The sequence below is a fragment of the Copadichromis virginalis genome, linkage group LG13 (genome assembly GCF_057382275.1).
Source record: "Copadichromis virginalis isolate Kocher_CV1m ecotype Utaka linkage group LG13, C_Virginalis_male_GT1.1, whole genome shotgun sequence".
NCBI lineage: Eukaryota > Metazoa > Chordata > Actinopteri > Cichliformes > Cichlidae > Copadichromis > Copadichromis virginalis.
The window spans coordinates 23017681-23036998 of NC_140630.1; the positions used below are offsets into that span (position 1 = coordinate 23017681).

At 39.2% G+C, this 19318-nt stretch overlaps 3 protein-coding genes across 5 annotated transcripts in view; 1 reads left to right on the top strand and 2 right to left on the bottom strand.

The window, feature by feature from the left end:
* tmem63ba (transmembrane protein 63Ba) overlaps positions 1 to 6409 on the bottom strand; it is a 25060-nt gene extending 18651 nt beyond the window's left edge. For both annotated transcript variants that reach the window (XM_085478069.1, XM_085478068.1), the window contains exon 1: positions 6338 to 6409. The gene's annotated coding sequence lies outside the window, so the exon portion shown is untranslated. The remainder of the gene's footprint in view (positions 1 to 6337) is intronic.
* Positions 6410 to 6768: 359 nt separating this feature from the next.
* On the top strand, positions 6769 to 8512 carry mrpl14 (mitochondrial ribosomal protein L14). The gene is made up of 4 exons (XM_085478075.1): positions 6769 to 6807; positions 6908 to 6976; positions 7173 to 7275; positions 8084 to 8512. Exons 3-4 carry the CDS (start codon positions 7196 to 7198, stop codon positions 8448 to 8450), a joined length of 447 nt encoding a protein of 148 aa, XP_085334201.1. The 5' UTR covers positions 6769 to 6807; positions 6908 to 6976; positions 7173 to 7195; the 3' UTR covers positions 8451 to 8512.
* A 198-nt stretch (positions 8513 to 8710) lies between these two features.
* On the bottom strand, positions 8711 to 18822 carry capn1a (calpain 1, (mu/I) large subunit a). 2 transcript variants are annotated; one of them, XM_085478071.1, is made up of 23 exons: positions 18675 to 18822; positions 17598 to 17615; positions 16665 to 16911; positions 14906 to 14975; positions 14693 to 14811; positions 14477 to 14610; positions 14202 to 14370; positions 14021 to 14104; positions 13835 to 13920; positions 12834 to 12908; positions 12179 to 12339; positions 11889 to 12058; positions 11779 to 11790; positions 11415 to 11626; positions 11284 to 11323; positions 11113 to 11178; positions 10871 to 10928; positions 10646 to 10710; positions 10468 to 10536; positions 10313 to 10391; positions 9849 to 9962; positions 9687 to 9745; positions 8711 to 9604 (listed from the first exon to the last, which is right to left on the bottom strand). In XM_085478071.1, the coding sequence occupies exons 3-23, from the start codon at positions 16908 to 16910 to the stop codon at positions 9578 to 9580; spliced, it is 2115 nt and encodes a 704-aa protein (XP_085334197.1). In that variant the 5' UTR covers position 16911; positions 17598 to 17615; positions 18675 to 18822; the 3' UTR covers positions 8711 to 9577. The 2 variants fall into 2 exon arrangements, with proteins under 2 accessions (XP_085334197.1, XP_085334196.1); XM_085478070.1 differs by having other exon boundaries at positions 8711 to 9745.
* Positions 18823 to 19318: the final 496 nt, after the last annotated feature.

Genomic DNA, 19318 nt, shown 5'->3' on the forward strand with positions numbered 1-19318 from the left:
CCAAAAAGGATTTTACTACAAACATTTCAAAGTGAGTTTAAGTTTAGCTTAATTTTCCTCTCTAGCACACAGAAAAATGATGGATTACTTCAGACTACTTAAGGTAAATATTTGCTGACCCAGAAAAAGGATAACATTTGTCTGGAAATAAAAGTAAATTACTACTACTGTATCAAATATTAGGGCCATCCTAATAAAACACTAGCCATCCATTCAGTGCTTTTACCCTCTGAGACTTTAACATATAGAAGCTCTGGACCCACCATGCTACAGAGTCGTCATATAAATGTAAAAGTATTACAGCATTCTGGCTGGCAGGGAGGACACAAAACATCATTTTTAAACCTAATTAAACAGGGCAACACATTTAGAAGACTGGTTATTTCACACATACTAACCAAAAAGCTGTTCTGAGAAGAGCTGGAGAGGGCGTTTTCATAGTTGGACTGCTATACTTGTGCCCTTCTACCCACTATTATCAGCAGCAACCACAATGCTGCTCATCTGCCATAACACTAAGTCATTTATCCGCTCCCTGGAATGCTGTGACTTCACTCAAGAGGGACGTAGCCGGAGCTGAACAATACGCCGATAGAGACCACAGAGTTCAACTGGACCGGTCTCAACCCAATGAGGACACAACGCACATGCCCACGGTACATTCAGCAACACTGAACCACTGCAAAAGCAGACACCAGCAACTTAAGTATATCAAGAAGAACATACTGTAAGACCTGATACACACATTATATTATATATTATTTGTGATAGTAAGCCTAACAAATCAAGTATTAATTGGATTCTAGAGTGATGTCATCCACCATAATATACAAATCCCACAACTGTATAGATTTACACATCTGACAGTTTAACCAAGTACCGAATGTATTTTGTTATGTAATGTAGTTTAAAATAATCTGAACTCATCCAGTTGTGGGTTGAATCAAATATTGTTGGAAAATGCAAAAAGTTGACAGTTTTTAAAAAAAAGCTTTGAAGTAGAAAGTTGTTGTTTTTTAACAATACAGTAAAACTGCAATAAAGAATTTTCTTTTTATGCTTATTTTTGATTATACTATACTAAAAAGGTATTTTGGGGTTAAAAAAAAAATGTTTTAATGGTGTTACTAGGGGTTCACGCCTGCCTGCCTCCCCCCACACACACACACACACAATATTTTGGTCGCTACCGTCATCTTGTCTCCTTAAACCTGCTTTCTTACCCAATTATCTGCATTCACATCACACTGAGGTGTCTGTAAACATAACTTCCCTTCCATTTAGTATTTCTTGTTAAAAAATGCATTGACTACACACTGGAATTTCATTGCATTACGTTTCTTATCAAGCAAAAAAAGACTGATGATTACGCCGATATACATATTTGAAGTGCATTTCTACATTGCCTCTAGAGACGTCAAAAGTAAAAAGAAATATTAACTTATCGACAAATGATCATCAAACATCAAGCATTTTATGTGTATTAATTGCTTTTAAATGGATTTTAATGTCTGAACGCATTGTAACAGATTTTTGGCTATAACAGTTGTGATTGATATGGAGAAAGGATGTGGCGCTCACATGTATTCCATGAGGTCATCGTCTTAATCTTTATTTTCCACCTTCCCTTTACTGTAAACAGTGTGTAACATTAGCTAACACCAGCTTAGGAATAGAGTCTGTGTACATCGACCAGCAGCTTCTTCACATTAGCACAGTGAAACTTGTGGTTGAAAGTTCAAAGGATCAGTAGCATCAGTAATAGGCTACGTTCACACTGCAGGCGAAAGCGCATCAAATCCGATTTTTTTGACCCTATGCGACCCATATCCGATCATGCTATGACAGTGTGAACGGCGCAAATCCGATATTTTCAAATCCGATCTGGGTCACTTTCGTATGTGGTACTGAATCCGATACATATCCGATGTTTTAGAAAGCGACTGCTGTTTGAACGGTCAAGTCGCATTAAATCCGCCTTTTACGTCACCGACACAAGACTGAAGCCAATTATCAGCGCCCGAGAAGACATCGCGAACGCTTCCTGGCCATCCAGTGTAGATGTCAGTGAAACTGTTGGGAAGACAACGTAAACATTTTATTTGTACTGTATAATCTGCAGATTCTGACAGAAATCTGCAGCTATCCTTTGAAGCACCGCTCCTCTCTTAAACAGCAATAAGGATCATTATTAGGTTATTTACATTATTATGTAAATAACAAAATAACTTAAAGCAAAAATTGGGAAACGTAAAGTCCGAAGTCTTTATATTAACGGCCATCAGTCAAACAATACTGTTTGTTCTTGGTCTAAACAGAGCGCGTTGTGTGTGACATCTTCTTTTGCGCATGCGGGCCGCTTTGAGCGTTCACACTAGAGCGCGTTTGCTGTCGCATTTTATTTGTAGTGTGAACGAGGAGACAAAAAAATCGGATTTGATCAAAAAATCGGAATTGAGCATTAAGACCTGCAGTGTGAACGTAGCCATAAAGTGCTTGTGTTCTGTAGAGAACATACAGTGTGGACATTTCTTACAATGATAATGCAAGGTTACTTTTTATTTCATGAAATCCAAAAAACCCCAAACAAAAACAAAACTATAACTGGCGCAATTGTTTCAAACCCAACATGTTACTTAGTAACCCAAGCCATTTTACAATCTGCATTAGGAATGTGCACTTACTCATCCTTGCAAATCACTTCAAGTCATAACCTAGCCCATCTATTCTGTTTAGGATCTATGCTCAGATATCCCATGAAGTGAAGTTCAAATATTGGGCACTGTGAGGGCCCAGTTTATGTTTGATGGTTCATGGGTGAACTACTAATACATTTTAGAGTGCAGCCTTCCTTTTAATGTCAGTATCTTCCCTAATGACACAGTATTTTCATCTGCAAAAACAGAAAATTTCCATCCCTATGATTAACAAGTACAGTACTGCTTCCTATTCTCTCTAAATATACCTTTGGCAACTGTGGCCAAAGGGCAGCATTTTAACTTATCTGTATAGAGCACTCTTTCCAGACCATCCTGTGTTGTTTACAGACATATGCGGTTTTTTTGCTCTGCCTCACAGGGATATTTTGTTTGACAGCTCTACTGCAGACATTTCCTTCAAATTTGTTACTCATATGAATGATTCAAAGAAAACAGAAGCCTAAAATTGCCTTTTTAGACCAAAACTTGCGACACCAATCAATAATAAGAGTTCCGTTTTTCCTGCATGGAGTCATTTTTGGCACAATTTGTTAGACCCAAAGCAAATCAGCTCCATTGTAATAATGTTTTAACCAGTTTTATTAATATAATGTATAGATTTCAGTCAAATAAGCAAACAATGTGTCACCACTACATGGTCCTTCCAAGCCAAACATTTAACATTGATATAATTTAAGCAGAAGACATTGACTGAAAGAATGACAGATAAATAAACTATAATGAAGATGATATACAACCTCAAACTTAATCCAAAACCTGGAGGTTTGTTTAATTTTTGTTAGTAAAAAAAACTAAAAACGAATTATACTTGGAATACACAATAAGGAACTTTAATTTGCAATATTTCCTTAACCAATAAACCAATGAAATTTTCATCAAGGGCTGATTTTTCTTGCTTTTGGATTGCAACTAACATCAAATCCAAAGAGCATTTGAATTACTTAAAATTTGAACAGCGCCATCACTGTGTGATCATAGCATGACTCAGCGTTGCATAAATATTGTACAACCTTTCCACCTGACGCTAGTTGTCATGGTACCATCAGTCTGGCTTGCTTCCTCCAACTACAAATATGAGGAGGGTGAATGTAATGGGAGGATAGTCAAAGCTTTTCCATCTGAAGCTCGATGAAAATTCACTCTAGACCATTTGTCGCAGCTTAAAAGAAAGAAAAAAATTCTTTGTTTCAATTTCTCAGATACTATAGCCATTTAATTAGTCAGCAATAATCACAGGAAAATCTCTACTGCAACAAATGAAATGAAAACAGACAAACAGACTTCCTAATTCAATTTGATGCCTTAATACAGACACATACGCACACCCTTTTTTTTTTTTTTAAAGGCCACATTCATCTTAATGCACAATGTTGCAAAACTCTCATATTTTACATGTATAATTAGCAACAGCACACATATTTATGCCATTACCGCATGCAAGTCATTTCTTCTTTAACCATCCTAAGTCAAATATTTGAACAGGCTTTTTTTTCCCCTACCTGTGCTTTAAAACACTGGGTTAGGTCGCAGATTTGCAGCTGTCAAGTAACACTGGCTTACTTTGCCAGCTAAATATAGTGAAATATAACACATGGTGGACACACATGAGGCGCTTGCAGGAAGCTGAACTGGTTTTGGTCAACTCACAATAAGTTGCTATGACATGTGACTTGAAAAAACAAAAACTGTTATTTCATTTGTATTTTTTTACGAGTGTTGGTTCAAAGCAGTCACCTTGTAAATTATTTCCTGGCGCTCATAACAGCAGCACTCAATGTATACAACCAGTGAACAAGTACTTCTTATGCATGTCATTCCAACTGACTTTCTGCCATCAGCTTTCAAACACTGCGTGATAAACTTATCAGCAATGTGAAACTGGAAAAACAAAGAATCCGTGCACACCCTGTAAGAAAACTGCCAAGGGAACCTGGCAGAGACAGCATTTCCACAACTGCTCATTTATTCAAACTCTACTTTTGAATCCACTGATACTTTTTCCTCTTTGTGATCAAAAAACCTCCTTTACATTTTAATGAATTTGTGCTCTGCATTAAGACAATTATCAGACTTCACAAGAGCTTTCCAATAACGTTGATGGCTGATAATGCAGAATTGCATCTATTTGAATTGTTAGCCAGTAAATCATTGACAAACACACAAAGGCTCAGCTTTGATTATCACAGATTTTGACAATGTCAGGCTGATTTCATAATGTCTTCAAGCATTAAGTTACAGTGAAAATGCATAAATTCAACAACAAAGATAATTTGCTATCCTAATAAAACTAGACAACAAATTGCAGCTGATGCTATATTATAGAAGACTACTACACAGTACAACCGAGCCTTAAGAGTTACATAAATCCAATGAAATGCATTATGCCTGTAAAAGTAATCCAGCTACTGTAATTTAATTCCAATTTAAATAAAAATGAAAGGAGGCACATGTTCCAATCTACTGAATTCACTGATAGGACAGAAAATCTGTTTTTAAAGTTATAGTGGTTGTAATGAGGTTTAATGCAAAGGGAAGGTTATCCATTTCAGTGTCATTATTAATTCAAGACGGGGCAGCTGGATGGAATTTAAGGCATCCATTTGCATTCAGACTGAAAGGTGCTTTTACGTATATTTTTCATATTTATGGAAGCAAGGCCTGACCAAAGAAAGGCTTGTATTTCACAAAGCAGTTAAAATAAGGCATTTAAGAAGGAGAAGAAAAATGGAAGGGCCCTTTGTTTTGCAGCTTATATGAAAACGGTATCAGTGGCAACATGTCAGAGGTATACTTTTTCAAAGGTTTTCCCCATTTATGCTTATTCATGCTATTGCACCACATTATGAGCAAACAATACGCCTGGTAGCAGCCTGTGCTTTCCCTGTATAGGCTACGCACAAGTATAGCATTTAGTTTTATATCCAAGCTACCACCAGCCATCAGTTCGTGAAGAAGACAAAGTCAGAAGAGCCAGTAGATTTTAGCTTTTTACTATGATGCAAATCCCAAGACAAAGCGATTAAAACCACCTTGATGGACATCCGAGTAATGTTCGGAATTATTGATCTTCTATTGATTAGCTAAACCCTTGTCAAACTACTGCCTTTGAACACGCAGCTTAATGTCACGACTGCAAATTAAAGCTTCATTGTCCAACGCCTCCAAGCACAAGCAGTCTCTGCGTAGCCATGAAATTATAAGGAACTCCAAATATTCTTAAAAGCTTTTATGACGAACACTCTGGTATGTCTCCATTGATCCACCAGATCGTGGAAAAAAAGAAAAAAAGATCATTAAGAAACTGGCTTGGTCTTGGGCGTGTAGTGCGAGAAGGGCAACTGAAATAAAACCAACCTTAAAGCACATTTTTTAACAAAATAATAACTATCAACGAGGTTAATTTTTGTTTCATAACTTCCATGAACTGTGTAAACAACCAGCTCTCAATACAGCTGAGGCTAGTTAGCCTGACGCTAATAGTAACTGCATGTTTACCCTTTTATTGTTTGACAGGAGCTTACGATGGGCTTTCGATACTGTAAACGACAAAGTAATATTTTTATTTTTTATTTCTGCGAACTGCTGGTATAAGTTTACTGATAAGAAAATCAACTTACCTTGATATGCTACGCAGAAGGGACAGAAACTTTAACAAATTGCTAAGGTGAGCTAGCAATCAATTCAGCTAACGTAGCAAATAACAGGTGGAGAGTGTCCAGCATTTAAAGACCGTCGACTGATTTCGACCCAGTGACTGTGTGCCCACCAACAGCCAGCTGGAAGTAGTTTGTCGAAGTGTCAGTACTAAGACAAAAGTTACTATCACCGTCTGTGAGCCGGTTAAACAACTATCGCTAACCCAACCAGTTACACTGGAGGCAGCCCGGGTTGGAGCGTGTCTTATGCAGAAGTAGATCACATAGGCATAGTCTCCATAAGGGAGCGCTTCACCGTGTAGCTTCTATTCTGTTTTATTTCTACAATTCCGCTGGCGCCTCTCTATGACGTAAATCAAATGACAAACAAGCTCCGTTTTTGTGTTTAACCTTTTCCTTTTTGTGAGGACTGTCTGTACGGAAATGAAATGGTTCGCAGTAATACGTATAAAACTAAATAAATAAAAACATATTTTCTTAAGTGCAATAAGAATTATTTAACAACAACATGATAACGCATATATCTGCTAGGTCGGTTGGTGGTCGCCTGCTGATGACGCCATACTTTTGACATTGGCATGGGGCGTAATTAAAATATAGGTAACGATTAGCGAGACATTTGTTTTAAACTTAAAGCTTCTTTCTATAATTATTATATGTGATATAGTATTTGTTGCAAAGACTATAAAGCAAGAAGTGTTCGGCTCTGTTATAAGCTTTAGTCTGGCTTCCATGTGATTGTTAGCTAATGCCTTTAGCTTACTAGCTGCTAACTACACACTATTTCTCTTTTCAGCGGACATAGTATTTGCTGTAATTATGGCTCTTCCCTGGCTCTCAAGATCCCTTTCTGGGCTACTCATGGAGACGGCGTCCCTAAATTGTCAGAGGAATTTCAGGTAAAATTCTTAGAAATGTTGTATTGTGTCCATTGTTAGACCATCTAAAGAAACCAATTCAGCAAAAATAATCCAGTTGACCAGAAAACGTAGCATTTTTATTGCAGCTTTAAATATATTGCGTAATGTGCGTATGTGACACCGCAGTGCTGTTTTTAAACTCTTATATATTTAAACTGCATTTACTGTAAATCTAAGTTTAAGACGTGGATGGAAACCCGAATAAACTTTTGAATAGTGAATGTCTAAAGTCATTAGTAGTCAAGCTGTAGTGCTGGGTTTTATGAGCTGATTATTTTCTGACATGCGGGAAAAAAGGATGTGAGGTTTGTTTGTTTTTTGTTTTTTATTATTTGAAGGGAAGGTCCTTCCATGTGTGAGTATTTTTCCCTATTCTTCTAAAGTCACATGTAAACAGTTTTCCTGAAATATATGCAAGAGCTGGTCTCATAGGACAGGCTGAACACTTTCATTTTACAGCAGTGGCGTGCCCCTCAGCCTCAATGTCCTATTATACAATTGAATTTTCTAATTCAGTTATCCGGTGCAGTTTGTGTCCTAAATTACCCCCATGAGCCAGCCCTGAATCATTTCTTTATTAAGTGCTTATGGAGCAGTATAAGAGGCAACTTGTTCAATTTACAATATCACATGATATTTAGCTTTATATTTTAGTAGAAAAGTGGATTACTTGCATACCTGCTGACTGAGAGATCTAAGTGACTGTCATGGTCAGTGATGCTTGGTAATGAGTAATGAACTTAACTCCTTAAGTTGGACAGGACTAATATACTCTTTGTCTTGTCAGTGTATCTGCTGTTGCTGCAGCCATTCAAAAAATGACAAGAGTACGTGTAGTGGACAACAGTTCTCTTGGAAATACTCCATATCACCGTCCTCCGAGAGTGATCCATGTCTACACCAAGAACGGCGTAGGAAAAGTTGGTGACAGAGTGTTACTTGCCATTAAAGGACAAAAGAAGAAGGCGCTTATCGTTGGACACAAAATGCCTGGAGAGCGGATGGCTCCACGCTTTGATTCTAACAATGTTGTACTCATTGAGGACAATGGGAACCCCACAGGAACAAGGATTAAAGTCCCTGTACCCACACATCTACGTAAACTAGAGGGAGATTACTCTAAAGTATTGGCAATTGCTAATTCATTTGTCTAACTGTGTCAAATATGTGAACATTTTGTGCTCAAGTTGTCTTCAATAAACTTTAAACGAACAGATGTTATTGCAATTGTTTTTGGTTTTTAACTTGGTACTGCAATTAGGTCAAATCTTTATAAACATGTCTTTTTTACAGAAGCATCCCAAAGCTTACAATAAATACAGGCTTTACCTTTAAAGCATAGACACTTCTTGTCCAGTAGCCAAAGAGAATGTGGGGCAAACTTGTGTTGTGGAAACAATGGAAAAATATCATGAGCCTTTGAATATTTATTGACGGCACGAAATACATTCGTAACACATGACTGGCACATTTTACTGGTTGTTCGTACCATGATTTTTTTTTTTTCTGTGTGTATAAGGCAATCATCAGTATCATGTGATTCCTGTAAAGGTCACTAAAAGTGAACGGATACATTATTAATGTGAGGCAACTTCTCAAGCAGCTTCAACTATAATGCAAGTGCAATTTAGTAAAAAAAAAAAAAAAAAAACAAAAAACCTAAGAGGTGAGTGGCTTCAATTCATCAACGTCATGTTAAACAGGTTCAACTCAGTACATATTAAATGTTTCAAGTTTGTCACTGACATCAGATTGGCTCCGTAGTGACACCTACAGGTGTAAGAGTGAAACTGCTGACTCAACACTAAAACTAAAACAAGATTTAAACAAATGAATGCACAATTACTGAGAAACTAAAGCACTTTTAGAAATAGCACAGAAACAGATTCTCAGACAGACTTCAAAGAGTGAAATTGTCAGCAGAGAGTGACATCAAAATTAAAACATGTAAAACCAACTCGCAGTAAACATTGCAGCTAGTGATTTTCTACATGCACATGGCCATGCTCTGTAAATAAAGATGACACATTTATATCATATGGTGACGGCTACATGCTGTAGCTTTGCATAGATCCTAAAATATGTCCAGGATGCACCACGTTGGCTTTGCTGGACTTTGGTTTTCTGTTACACAGTTATTTTGCAACTTTTATTTAAGCTGAGGTGGGATGTGTAAAAGGATCTGAAGGTTTCTAGGGCGAAAGGGTCTTCATAGCTCCAGCTTCACGGCAGTCTGCAGGCACTGTGCCCTTACTCGATACACCTTAACAGAAGGTTCTCTTCAACCACACATGGTCAGATAAAGCCACTAGCAAGGTAACAAAGTTAGACAAACAGAAAAGTTTGACAAAAGGATACTGGATACATTTTCTTTTTAAAACAGCACTCACCTCTGTCAGGGTCATCTCTGCCTCTCCTGATCCTGCCTCGTCAAATTTTCGGAAAGACCCTATTAATTCAAAGTTTTCATCATTTATTGCCACTGCATTAATAATGAAATATGGTGCCACTATGCTGCTTTTATTTCTAATGTGTCTGTCAACATTACTTACTAAACATGGCTTCAAGCTTAACCAAGCAGCATATGAAGCTGTCAAAGTCAATCATCTCATTCTCTGCATACCGGGCCACCAGAATCTGGTGGAGTCGATTATTCAGCTTGAAACCTACATAGAGTTTAAAACGGGTTAGTATTCACTTAGTGGTCAGTGTTACGTCCCTCTGCAGACTACTTTATAGCATAATTAGGTATGCCTTGCTACTGCCAGGTTGGATCTGCTTTTGCCTTCAGAGTTGCTTTAGTTCTTAATAGCACAGAGTCAAAATGCTTGAAACAATTCATCAGAGATTTTGGTCAAAGAACTTCTGCTCACTGGATATTTTTTTCTGTTTCTGACCATTCTCTGTAAACCTCAGAGACGCCATGTGATTGGCTGTTAACCTATACTTGGTTTAACAAGCAGGCAAGCCAGTGTGTAGCTGTGTCAATATGATGCTTTGATATGAAAAATTATACCTGCTGCTTCCACAGCAATTCGCATCTCATATGAGCTCATGGCCCCTGACTTGTCGAGGTCGAATTGTCTGAAAACGACCTGAAAGAAGGAGACGGTAACATAAATAGAAATACAGACAATCTAAGTATAATGTTCCTGTTTTAATCGCTCTTACCAGCCACTTTCGGATCTTGTTCCAGAGGATCTGAAACTCCACAAGTCCTAAACGAGCACTACCATCTTTCTAGGAAACATTTTGTCAAGGGGCCAAACAAATCACATGCTAAAGGCACAATTTAATGCCTAAAATAGTCAGTTTTGTAAGATTTAGGTGTGATAACACCAGAGGATACATCCATCAGGTTCACCATGGTCCTACAAGACTCCATACTGAAGCCATCGGTCTTCAGGTCTTTGTCTGAAATGACAAAAAAAAAAAAAAAAAGACCTTCTTCAAACCATCTGGCTAAAAAAAGACACACAGTTAAAGGTAATGGGCACTACAGTGGAATCTAATACAGTAATGGGAGATGTATTAGTAATATGTGAATTGCACCCAAAATAAAGAGAACACTCACGCCGGGCGACGACTCTGTTTAGAATAGTCCTCAGCTCATGAATAGAAATCTCCATGTCCTGCAAAACAATGAAGGACAACTAAACTTTGCAACTAAGAGCAACTTTACTGGCTTTGTTCCTATCATGAATACTGCAAACGCAACTATTACCACTACATATGGTGTTTTATCAGATAATTATATAAAAGTAGTATGTAGGTGAAAAGATGCTAAGCAGTAAGAGAGATCTTTTCAAAACCTACCTCTCCTGCAAGTTGAGCAAACATGGCCTTAAAAGAGTCATCAATGTCATCTTCAGTTATTTCTTCCTGTAGGAAAGCAAACCATGGTAGGTACAGGGTGTAAAATCAAAAAGCCTTAGCATTCTTGCAATACGTGTAATAATTTAAAATTTCCAACTGATGTATACGTACATCCTCTCCCAAATCGGCAGAGACTTCATCATCCAGCTCTCTGCAACAGACAAACTCTATTGGTACAAGGCCTCCTTTTCCACACATTGTAATGGGTGAAAATAAATAACAAAATACAAGCGTAAACATACTCGGTCTCTGACTGCTTCTCAGTGAACACCCTTAGGACAAAGTCGGCCTCTTTACCGGCCTCAAAGGTGGAGGGAACGATGAGGTACTCTCCTGGAGGCAGACGGAGCCGTGTGCTCACCTCCCGGAGGTTGATGAAGGTTTCCGAGCGAGCACAGGAGGAATGGCTCAAAAAGAAATTCTTCTTCAAATGGACATTTTGGCAGCCTCTGTACTAAAGGCAGCAGCAAGCAGAACACTGGTTCAAATACATATGCAGGCTTTTAGCTCCATTTACTGTAATCACAGACACACATGGTTCACATTACACTAAGAGTAATGGTAATGAATTTTTTTTAAAAAGTAGTAAAGTGATGCTCTGCTTACCTCTTCTGGAATCTGCAAAAACAGGGGAAAGAGTTTAAGGAAAGAGCATGAGGATCCTTTTAAACATACAAACAAGGCAAAGGGACAATACAGATTTTCTCTGTTCGCACCTCATACAGAGCAAAGCCAATGGTGTGCATGTCTTGACCTTGACGTCGATATCTGCGCCGGTCTTTCTGCATGAGGGCTACTAAAAAACTGCACGCCACCTCATCGTCCTCTGGGTCGTCGTCCTCCTCCAGCAGCGTGATCTTATACTGAGGGTTGATCCAAAACGTGTCTGCACAGACGGGACATTTATGTTAGCCTGCTTCATGGTCCAACAGTCACTCACCTGCGGAAACTGTGTACACTTGATTGTAAAAGTCATGTTTGTGGGGTATACACAGTTAGGACTCACTGGGATGGTTCCTGCAGCCCCCGGCGGTGCTCCCTCTCCTCCACGTGCCGTAGAACTTGATGGTGTTCCAGTGGCTCAGGCTGTCGTCACTCAGAGCATCTGGAGTCAAGTTGCAGATCTCTAGTCGAGAAAACTGCCTGATGAAATCACTGAAGGACATCCTGGAAGATGTAGTTGTAGCTTTCCTTAAACAGCTAGTTCAACACTGTGCTTTTTCACTCACTATAAGAGTTTGATGATTAAATTTGCAGCACTCTCATATCTGTGTGTTAATGATAAACCTGAAGCTGGGAAACAGTAAGCCTAGAACTATAATAGATCAGAAGGAAATAATTAACAGCACATTATACTCGTAATTACAGCTGTACAAACAAACCAGCTGGGTTTTTTTTTACAAGATAACACTCCAGCAGCAAGTCACTGCTTTTAAGTTGTTTTTGGATGGAATAAAATCACATTTATATCTTTACAAAATGGATTTAAAGGCAAAGATTTTCTATCTATGGTCAGAGTCAGTTTAGTGTTTACTCTTAAACTTTGATTGTTTATGCTGAGTTTTTGCTAAAAGCCTTGTTGTAGCTTATTGTTAAGACAAAGACACAATATTCTCATCCAGGCAAAAATATCTGTCTGTTTCTTTAAAATCATCTAGTACCAAAACTCGCCATCTTCCATCTGCAGATGCAAGTCTTCTCGTTCAGAAGGGTCGATCTGATCCCATTCAGGAGAACTACAAATGACAAGAAAAGCAGGCGAGAACAATTAGTGAAGATGGTGCACTGTATTTGACCCTTCCTGATTTGTTATTTCTTTTAAATATCTGTCATGTTGACATGTTTCAGATCAAACTAAGTTAAAACAAAATGCCATTTTCAAATCATGATTTCGTCCATTAAAAGAAAAAATGCTGCCTGGTCCTTTGTGAAAAATTGCCCTCCTTGTTAAATCGTGAATTAATTGTGATTATCCACTTTTTTTGGAAAGCTGAGTTCAATTTCATTAGCCACACACCGGCCTGTTTGCTGCCAAACCTGCTGAATCGAGAGACCAAATAGACTCGCTGTAAATGATAGAACCATGAATTCTGCTCTAACTGAGAATGTGTGGCCATCAGTTCATGCTCTAAAAATCAAGCATACTTGGATTATGCACCAGGACAGCAATCTGAAACACCTCTGAATGGCTAACAGAAAACAAAGTGGAGTGGCCTATTCAATGTCTGGACTTTGAATCAGAGTGAGATGCTTTGGCATGACCTTAAACAGGCTGTTTATGCTCAAAAACACTCCAACGTGCCTGAATTAAAGCAGTCATGCAAAGTAGAGTGGGCCAAAATCCTTCGCAGTGATGTGAAAGACTCATTGCCAGTTATCCCAAAGGCCTGATTGTAATTATTGCTGCCAAGGTCAGCACAACCAGTTACAGTTTAAGGGGCAATTACCTTTTTACACAAGGTCAGGTAAGTTTGAATGACAAAGTTTCAGTTTCCATAAATGAAATCATAATTTAAAACTGGATTTTGTATTTTCTCAGATTATCTTTGTCTAATACAACAAAGTGTTTGATCCAAAACATGTAAGTGTAATAAATATACAAAGAACTAAGAAATCAAGATTATTATCATTATTAATATTACTCATATTTGAACACACTCACTTGTCACTCCATGCACCAGTCCACTCCACCTGGCCCCAAGGGTTACGTATTCGGATGAGGCGTTCGGTGTTGCCATGGAAATTAACCTACATAACAGCAGAATGACAGAAAAATTAAAACCACAACTTTCACGGTCAGGCAGAGACTAAAAACGATGCCCAATCCAGCAAACAACAGCAAACAGACCTCCTTCAGCCCAGTGACTGAGTAGGCGTGGCCTTTCACAAGCTTCTTGAATGTAACAGCCTCCATGTCAAAGGCACTGGTGATCTGTATTTATATAAAACATGATTAGTGCATCTCAGTATGAGCCTTTTAGCATGGAAAGAAACAGGGGTGCTTTTAATAAAATGTGTTCAGCACTTACATCGATGGAGCAGCCCAGCAGGGAGCCTCTCTCCAGCGCTTTGCCAATTATCCTGTAGAGATCTCTTGGAGCTCGGCGGAGCTCATACATCTCAGACACACCACCAGTGAAGTCCTCAAACCCTTCAGTGGTGCTCCCTCCAGACAAAGCCTCATAGGAGCCATTCAGCCTGATAGCACATCAAGAACACACTTCACATTGATTGCCGTACACAACAGCTCTTCAAATTATGGCTTGCTGTTAAATGCTAAGCGATGTAGCGGGCAGACACCTACTTAGCATAAGCTTTCTCCAGGAGTGCACTCCAGAATTCATTACCCTCAGCTGAATGGACAAACATTAGCTCCCCATCCTTTACTGGCAACCTGTCATCAATCACGACATCTACCCATTCGCCAAACTGCCAGAACTGCAACACAGAGCAATAATCAAGAACTCCATCCAAATGAAGTGCTTGCAAAGAGAGTTTGTAGAAGATGATGTGAAATTACCTGAAAGTGGAAGATTCCTGCATAGTCGTCTTGGAAGGACTGACCGTGTGGGACAACCCGATGAAGAAGCTTCTCATTCAGCGTGAGAGAAGCAATGGCTGCTAAGAGCCAGCAGTCACCTGCAATTTAAAAAAAAAAAAAAAAAAGCTTTAGGAACCTCCATCCATCTGTGGCGTCCTGGTTTTCATGGCAGATTCAGCATTAATGACTCACCCAGTGCTCCCTGACAGATGTCTGTTCTGGTTGCACCACCAACGATGAACTGAGGGTCTTGTGTTAGTTCCTATGGAGAAAAAAAGAAAATAAGTTGTTCTGAGAAATATTTTTGGAAATCAAAAATCAAACAGTCAAAGATTTGAACATTTTTTAATCTACAGTCATTGTATAAAGAAAGCACACCCTCTTTAAATTCTGAGGTTTTTATGTATTGGGACATAATAAAAACAATACAGCCTTTAGCATGTCTGAGAACAACACAGAAGTTGACTGTGGAAAACCCTTACTGCTTCACTGAAGCAAGTGTGTTAAAGATAATGCTAAGCAAGAAAGATACAGGTGCTGTTTGTCAATCTGGGAAGTGTTAGAAGGCCATTTCCAAATGAAATGTAGGGCATCATTCAACAGTGAGAAATATTACTCTCAAGTGGCAAACATTCAAGGCAGTCACCAATCTTCCCAGGAGAGGAAATCTCGCCAAATTCACCCCAATGTCAAATCATGCAAGTTAAACTGCAAAAACAAAAAACCCCAAGAGCTACAAACTCTACTGACCTCAGTTAGCATGTAAAATGTTAACGTTCATAACAGCACAATTGGCAAAAGACTGAAAAAGTGTGGCTTATTTGGAAGGGTGGCCAGAGGAAAGTCTCTTCTCCGAAAAAACAAAACAAAGGACGTGTCAGCATGGCTTAAAATTGCAAAGTTGCATTTGAACAAATCACAAAACTTTGAAACAATATTCTTTGGACAGATGAGACCAAAGGGGAGATGTTTGGTCTTGATGCACAAACCCAAACACAGCATATCGGCACAAACACTTTGTAGCAACTGTCAAGCACGGTGGTGGAGGAGTGATGATTTGGGTTTGTTTTGCAGCTGCGGGACATGAAGCTATCTGTCTGACTGTTAATGCCTGGCCCAAACTGGATCCAGCAACAGGACAATGATCCCAAGCACAGCAGCAAACGTCCAGACCTCAACCTGACTAAAATGCTGTGGTCGGTCCTTAAAAAGCTGTGCATAAACAAATACCAGCAATGAACTGAAGCACTGCCATAAAGGAAAGTGGGACAAAATTCCTCCTCAGTGATATGAAACTAATAAAGTCATAAAGAAAGCAAAATGTTATTGCTCCTAAAGGTGGCACTACAAGCTAATGAATCATGGGCAGTGCTTAGTTTTTCAAACACTGTTTCTCCGTAACGGCGTCATCTTTACTGAAGAATAACATTGTGTAACGCATTGCGTGTTGCTGTTCATGTGAGGATGTATTTATTTAATTCCAAGAACTGGAGAGGACTAGATAATGTTTATGTCCTGATATGTAAAACCTTAGAAAAGAGGGTGTGTTTTCTCGTTATCATGACTATAATGTTTGACGCATCATATCATTTATGTGCCAACTTCCTGCACTGTAAACAAATGTCCCGGGGAGGGAGCGGTCAGAGAATGTGTTACATGCCAACAGCTGCTGTGGTCAGAGAAGTCCCTGTCTCTACTTGTCTTATTCTGTCTGAGCTGGCAGACATGAAATGAGAAACTGCCATCGATATGTTTGCTGGCAGGTCCAGTCATGTCCAGCGACAGACAAAACAGCACACAAGTTGTGAAATATCATATGAGATGGGCCAAAAGCAATAAACTTTTAATTGTCTTTATATAAATGTCTGCAAAATAAATGTTATTTTTAAATTTCAGACTCTCATATAAGACTACAGACTACGGTGCCTGTGCATCCTCTCGGTTAGCTCACCGTGGGCCTCATCCACTCCACATCCTTTGTTTTAGAGGAATAGGGGGCAAGTTCCTTAAAGCCCAGAGATGGAGGCTCGGCAGGGAAATAGGGGTCTTCAAACAGGCAGCCTGACTCCAGACATTCCTGCTTCAGTGCCTCGTAATCCTGGCCCGCAAAGTGCACAGCTTGGTCCTTGGAACCCATCCCTTCCGCCCGGAGCCTGTTGGCATATATGCTTGCAGATATCCCTCCAACTGAATACATGCTGGTGCAAGATAAAAATACAGAGTTGGTGGTTGGGTATGCACGGTGTCATCTATAAATAGCAGCAAGCTAATCTGTGACACACTCATGTCTAAGAGTTATAATACAGCAATCAAAACCTGCATTCAGCTAGCTGGGAACCCTTTGTGACGCAGAAATTCAGCATTATGATGTTAGCTTGCATCTAGCATAAAAGTGAAGGCTGTAGGCTCTGAGAACACTGAGGTCTGTCAAGTCATTTATTATTATTATTATTATTATTATTATTATTGTCCCTTATAGGTAATGTAAACAACTTAAAAAATAGGCATTTCAGATTTTTTTTTACATTTCATATGCAAAAAAATAACAATTCCTTCACTTAATAAAATGCATTTTTTCAAAATTTTTCAAAATGTTTAAGAATTGTTTTTCTGAGTGTAGTGAGGTGCAAAGTGACCAGATTTATGACCTCAGTATTTCCTCATTCCAGGTTACGGCCCCACAGAAAGCAAATCCTGCGAGTTTCCCTGGTAAAACCTGTCATAACTCAGTTTTTTCATTCTTAGTTTAGCTCCAAGTTCATTTTGTATTATCATGAAAACCAAATGATAAGTGATGGCATTAACAAAGAATAGTGACTATGGGTAACTGTGTTATAAGAATCACCACCCTGAACCCAGAGCAGCAAAAGAAGAAATGTGATACCTTGTCTGTATTTGCAAGCTGAGAGGGGGAATCAGACAAAAACAGAGAGAAAGGTCATTCACATAAGCTGCTTTTTTTTTTTCTTAAATCAGATACACAATACAAGGTAAATGCAGAGTTTAAAATTGATTGGGGGGAGGGGGTGTCTTATTTTCCAGGCTATATTCAAATCTTCAAGGAAAAGAAAAAAACCTATGCAAGGAAATCATGAGTTCAAAAGACGTAAACTTCCCTTAGACTTGAATTTGGTACCTCATGAATCAGTGCTGACTAGATCCTTTGGCTCTCTACTTGCCTCAAAAGGAATCCAAATGAGCCAAGTTAGGTAAATAATCTGGGCGCTGAAAGTTGGAAGGGTAAACTGGGCTGGAGCTGCAGTGGTGAGGGGGCCAGGACATTCGTGAGAAAAATGGTTAGGTTGGAGAATGAGCTGGTGTGCAAAAACAGGCTATGCTTTTGGTAAAAACAACCCGCAGACAGGAACATTGTTTAAAGGGCCATCGTGCCCCCGCTCTGAGGCCCCACTCCCCATTGAGCTGCGGGAATTCCTCTCTGCTCTTTCAAAGACTGCTGATCACAAGGATCTTTTTATTTCCTCCAAATAAAGTAATCAATAGGACTTCAGCAGCACCCTAACAAAAAACAACAGTCTGTCAATAAAAAAATAAAAACAAAAAACAGAGGAGCAGTATTAGTGTCTGAGTAATGCACGTTTGCTCCTTCAGTTCATTTGTGATTTCACAGGCCCCAGACTTAAAAGTGACATTATGTCATTACACAAATGGTTTAGAGCACCTGTTCAGAAGTGTGCTGCAGGCCTGTCTTTACGCGCACCCGCTTTAAAGATTTCTGGTAACAGCAGAGCACATTCACACTCTCATTTAACCCTGGATAACGCAGCTGAATTAAATCTGTGATCTCAGAATTAGACGGCTGTTATTTGTCTTGACTCTTGCGAGAGATAAAGCATGCATTAAATCAAATCAAACAAACCGCACTGTGGCCTGCACTTCACAAGGCACCGTTAACCAAGCTCTCCAAATAACAAAGAAATAAAACGCACAAAACGACACTCACCGCCGCTTTCACGCTAATTTCCAGCTCCTTGCAAATGAACTGGATACAGTAGTAAACTGTATAAATCTGGTGGAGACACTGGTTCCGTTGGATCGCAGGTCCAGGCCAAGGTCCAACCCCTCTGCACCGTCCACACTGCTGCACCGCCCACGCCCCTACAGGAGGAGGGGCCACCGCTCACACCCACCACACACTGCCGCTGGAGGCGCTAAAGATGGCAGTTAACCATGAACAAAACACTTACATTGGTCAATATCACGCTATGAAAATATGAAAGGCTGAAATTACAACTGACTGCAACATTATTCTGTAATACTGTATAACACCGTCAAATTTAGGCCTAAATAGAAATCTTCTTGATTATTGTACCTGACTATTTTGAGCTATTAGCCTAAAACCTGGTATATTGGCACAGTGTGAGGTGGGTCCTGACAACCTGAGGGCAAAAGTAGTAGTGGCAGGCCTAAAAACTATCCTTGGGAGAAGAACAGTATCTGAAAGTCATCTCTTTAAGAAATAGGAAAAGGTTAATCAAAGACCTGAGGCAGGATTCATCTGGCCCTTCAGTTAAACCATCTGTTTTCTGAAGTTTTATCAGAAAATTAAGTTTTTCCTGTCAAGAAAAAAGAAAGGAAACGGAGACA

Coding starts and splice junctions, on each gene's coding strand:
- capn1a (XM_085478070.1), bottom strand. CDS start 16,910: ATGTATTCAGTTGGAGGGATATCTGCAAGCATATATGCCAACAGGCTC. Junction 14,611..14,692: donor CAGGAATCTTCCACTTTCAG/GTAATTTCACAT, acceptor TCTGTGTTGCAG/TTCTGGCAGTTTGGCGAATG. Junction 10,929..11,112: donor TTGCTCAACTTGCAGGAGAG/GTAGGTTTTGAA, acceptor ATTGTTTTGCAG/GACATGGAGATTTCTATTCA.
- mrpl14 (XM_085478075.1), top strand. CDS start 7,196: ATGGCTCTTCCCTGGCTCTCAAGATCCCTTTCTGGGCTACTCATGGAG. Junction 7,276..8,083: donor AATTGTCAGAGGAATTTCAG/GTAAAATTCTTA, acceptor TTGTCTTGTCAG/TGTATCTGCTGTTGCTGCAG.